Consider the following 3,330-nt stretch of genomic DNA (forward strand, 5'->3'; position numbering starts at 1 on the left):
TACAGAAATATAGTTAATAATCACAGAATAAATAAACATCTGATGGATATTATATTATAATAAAATGTGTATACAAACATACAATGCATAAGGTTTAAAACTCTGGTTTGACACACATTTAATCATTGAATTTTCAGATAACCATTTAACTGTGACGTCAAAACACTTACRTGGAAGTCAATAGGTCCATAAAAACACTAGTGTCGTCATGGCAATTAAGGGGTTAAACTAATTAATTCATCAGTTAATTTTATGTCCAGTTAAATTGACATGTTAGTGTTTCTAAGTGCTGATCTGTGTGTAATTCTGCAGCTGTTTCTTACAGTGCAAATCATATAAAATGCAGTATTAATCAACTTTTGCTGCTTTGTCTGAACTGAACCGAGGAGAACATCAAACTCTTCTAAACGTACGAGGTGAAGACAGGAAGACGGCGAAGCAGGGCAATTACTTTGAAGGATCTACCATGAGGCAGCTTCCCGTTTCAGACATAACCACCGTTAAATTTTCCTTTAACAAATGGCTGCTGTTTAGCGTCGCGCTCCCGCATGGCCCAAACAAAGCCCAACACAGCAGCTGTTATGTAAAACATCGATGCAACCTGCCTCCAAAGCCTTTTTTCTTCTGACAGATGAAAAAAAAAATCAAGTTGGTGGGGAAAATCTCATTATTGAGCCCAACATTCCTAATTCAGCAGCTTATTTACAAAGTTCCACTTCTGTGACTTCCATCTTTTAAAGCTGCAATAAATCTGCTTGTGTGTGTGTGGGAGGGGAAAAAAAAAAGAAAAAAAAAAGAATTCAAACCGSCATTTTTTTAGAGCAGAAAATGTGTTGGAAGCATAAATTAAAAAAGAGMCCATAATTCATTGTGAGGGGGAGTTTAAATGGCTAAATATTACATTTACTACCTCTGATTTATCGCAAAGACAATCCATTTGATWATCCATCAAACCATTTGATTCGTTCGGCCGCTCAGGYTTTGGAGAAGTTTCCATTTTTAAATTTTTTTTTCTAGTTCTCACCTTAGAGAGGATTTCAAACACACACTTTCTGCACAGGCTTCACCAGATCCGAGAGACGAGGGAGGCAAGGAGGGATGGATTTAAGAAAGAGACAAAGGAGAAAAGAAAGCGAGGATACTGGAATACAAAGCTGAAAGGATGAAGGGAATGAAGGAAGGAATGACTATGCGGAGGAGAAAACAGGATGCAGAGAGGAGGAAGGAAGGAGAGCATGTTTAGACAGAAGGAAGAAAAGATGTGAGGAAAAGAAGTCAGAGCAGAATGAAGAGAGAACGGAAAGACGTGACAGAGGAATGAAGGACAATGGAACTGGGAATGAAGAATGGAAACACTAACATCTCTRTTTCTTTACACCTTGCAGCTACTGATTTCACACTCTCTTCCAGATGTTTCTGTGCAGTCGGACCGCGGCCCGTCTTACCCGTCAGGTTGCGTAGACCTAGCTGCCTCAGGCCGTAGAAGCCRTCCCGCCTGTAGTTGAGGAAGATGGCCAGAGCGTAGCGGCCCTCGTACAGCTTGGTGCCTCGGATGATCCGCAGGTTCTCCAGTGGCAGGTACTCAAACTGATTCAGCGCCACCAACACGTAGCCTGTCACTTCTCTTATGGACTGCATGGAAAAGGAAAGAACATATAAAGGAATTAAACATGAAGATAACCTAAATGGAAAGAACAGAAACCTGTAAAAGCAGAGCGGAGAAAGCTTCAAGTGACAAGAAGGTCAACATGCTACAACGCTAGCTATGCTAACCCAAAGGACTAATCATAAACATCAGTTCTGCTAATGCCAAAACGCTATACCAACATGGTGTTTAGAGGACGCTAATGCTAAGTGCTAATTGCTAAAGCACTAAATTCAACCATGTTAAAACAATTCCTGTATGTGATTTTTTCTTTAACACCCCTTATTGTTTGTTAATGTGAGTTTATTCTTCCTCATTCGTTTACTTGTCGTTTGCCAGCCATTTGTTCAATAAAGTTATTGAAAAAACAAAAAGAAGAATGTAGGAAGAGGAAATGGAACAATTATAGCTTTTACCTACTTCAAAAGAAGAGCATCTAACTATCTGAATTATTCTTAGCAGTTGACTTCAACTTGGACTGAAAGTTTACAAAGCAGCAAATTAAATAAGCACTTTAGAATCAATCCAGAAAAATAAATTAGGGGGAAGCTAAGTGTTTTCAAAGTTAGCAAAAATGCTTAAGTGCTAAATTAAAAATTAGCTCCTGACCTGACTCTAAAAAACTCTGCAAAAAGAATCACGTCATAAACTCCCATCAAAGCTGTGAAAGATTTTCAAAGAAAGTTGAAAYGTTTGCCTGTTTAGATGCAAAATACGTAAAAGTSAACGATGCTCAAGTTTTTTAAACAATGCTCAACACAGAGAACTTCTCACTTTTAACTAAGTTTTGGCTGCAGCTTTCTGATTCATTACCTGTGAGGTGCCTCTGCATTCCTTTCATTTCCTGTCTGCAAATTTGCATTTTAAAATGTCAAGCTTATGAAATATTTGGATGTTGAGAGAAAAATGATAGAAATGTCACCTCAGTCACTGCCTGTTTAAACTTCCACAGCCTGAGTTCCTCTGTTGTTTTTAAAGAGAATCTCTAATAACTACTGAAAACATCTACTTCAAATTAAAAGTCCGTGTGGTTTACTTATTAGCTTTTATTTTATTCATGTTGAGCAAAAGAAAAAAAAAAACAAAACAGGAAAATTATTTGGCTTTAATTCAAGTTGAAGTAATCGGTCTTAACAGATTGGAAGACCTCGACCATCTGCCTCTTCGTGTAGCAGCTGACCTTCTCAGAAGTCACTATAAAAATCAAGCTGATTATCTCTGTATTTTGGACTTGATGAGGCAAATTAATTCAGCTGCAGAGTCAGCCTGAAGGACCGGGAGAAAAATGAGCGAGCGCTTTGGATTTTTTAAGATATCCTCATTTGAATTCTCAAGAAGAGTGGTAGTACTCAACCTTGGGTCACCACTAAATAAACGCAACGAATAAATGTAAAAAAAAAAAAAAAAGCAGCAACTTATTGGTCAACTGTGCACAGAATTTTGACKTTTGACTTGAAGCTCTTTCAATATTCATATACAACATAAAAGCAGCCAGAATTAGCTACCCTGTCCAAGAAACAAGCACTGAAATTGCTCAAAAAGCAGCCTGAATTTTTTTCACTCTTTGACATTAGCTGGTAAATGGATCATAAACACATTGAAGCAAACGGTACAATACAACCGTGACTCTAAAAGCACCTTTTACGTCTGTTTTCTCAACCATTTCTTCATTTTTATTAATCGCC

At 37.7% G+C, this 3,330-nt stretch overlaps 1 protein-coding gene across 1 annotated transcript in view; it reads right to left on the bottom strand.

The window, feature by feature from the left end:
* Window positions 1-1,653, bottom strand: part of LOC103476823 (receptor tyrosine-protein kinase erbB-4) — a 112,467-nt gene extending 110,814 nt beyond the window's left edge. The window contains exon 1 of the mRNA XM_017302062.1: window positions 1,446-1,653. Coding sequence (XP_017157551.1) covers window positions 1,446-1,638 — 193 coding nt within the window. The 5' untranslated portion in view covers window positions 1,639-1,653. The remainder of the gene's footprint in view (window positions 1-1,445) is intronic.
* Between the last annotated feature and the right edge of the window lie 1,677 nt (window positions 1,654-3,330).

Source organism: Poecilia reticulata, linkage group LG2, assembly GCF_000633615.1.
Source record: "Poecilia reticulata strain Guanapo linkage group LG2, Guppy_female_1.0+MT, whole genome shotgun sequence".
NCBI lineage: Eukaryota > Metazoa > Chordata > Actinopteri > Cyprinodontiformes > Poeciliidae > Poecilia > Poecilia reticulata.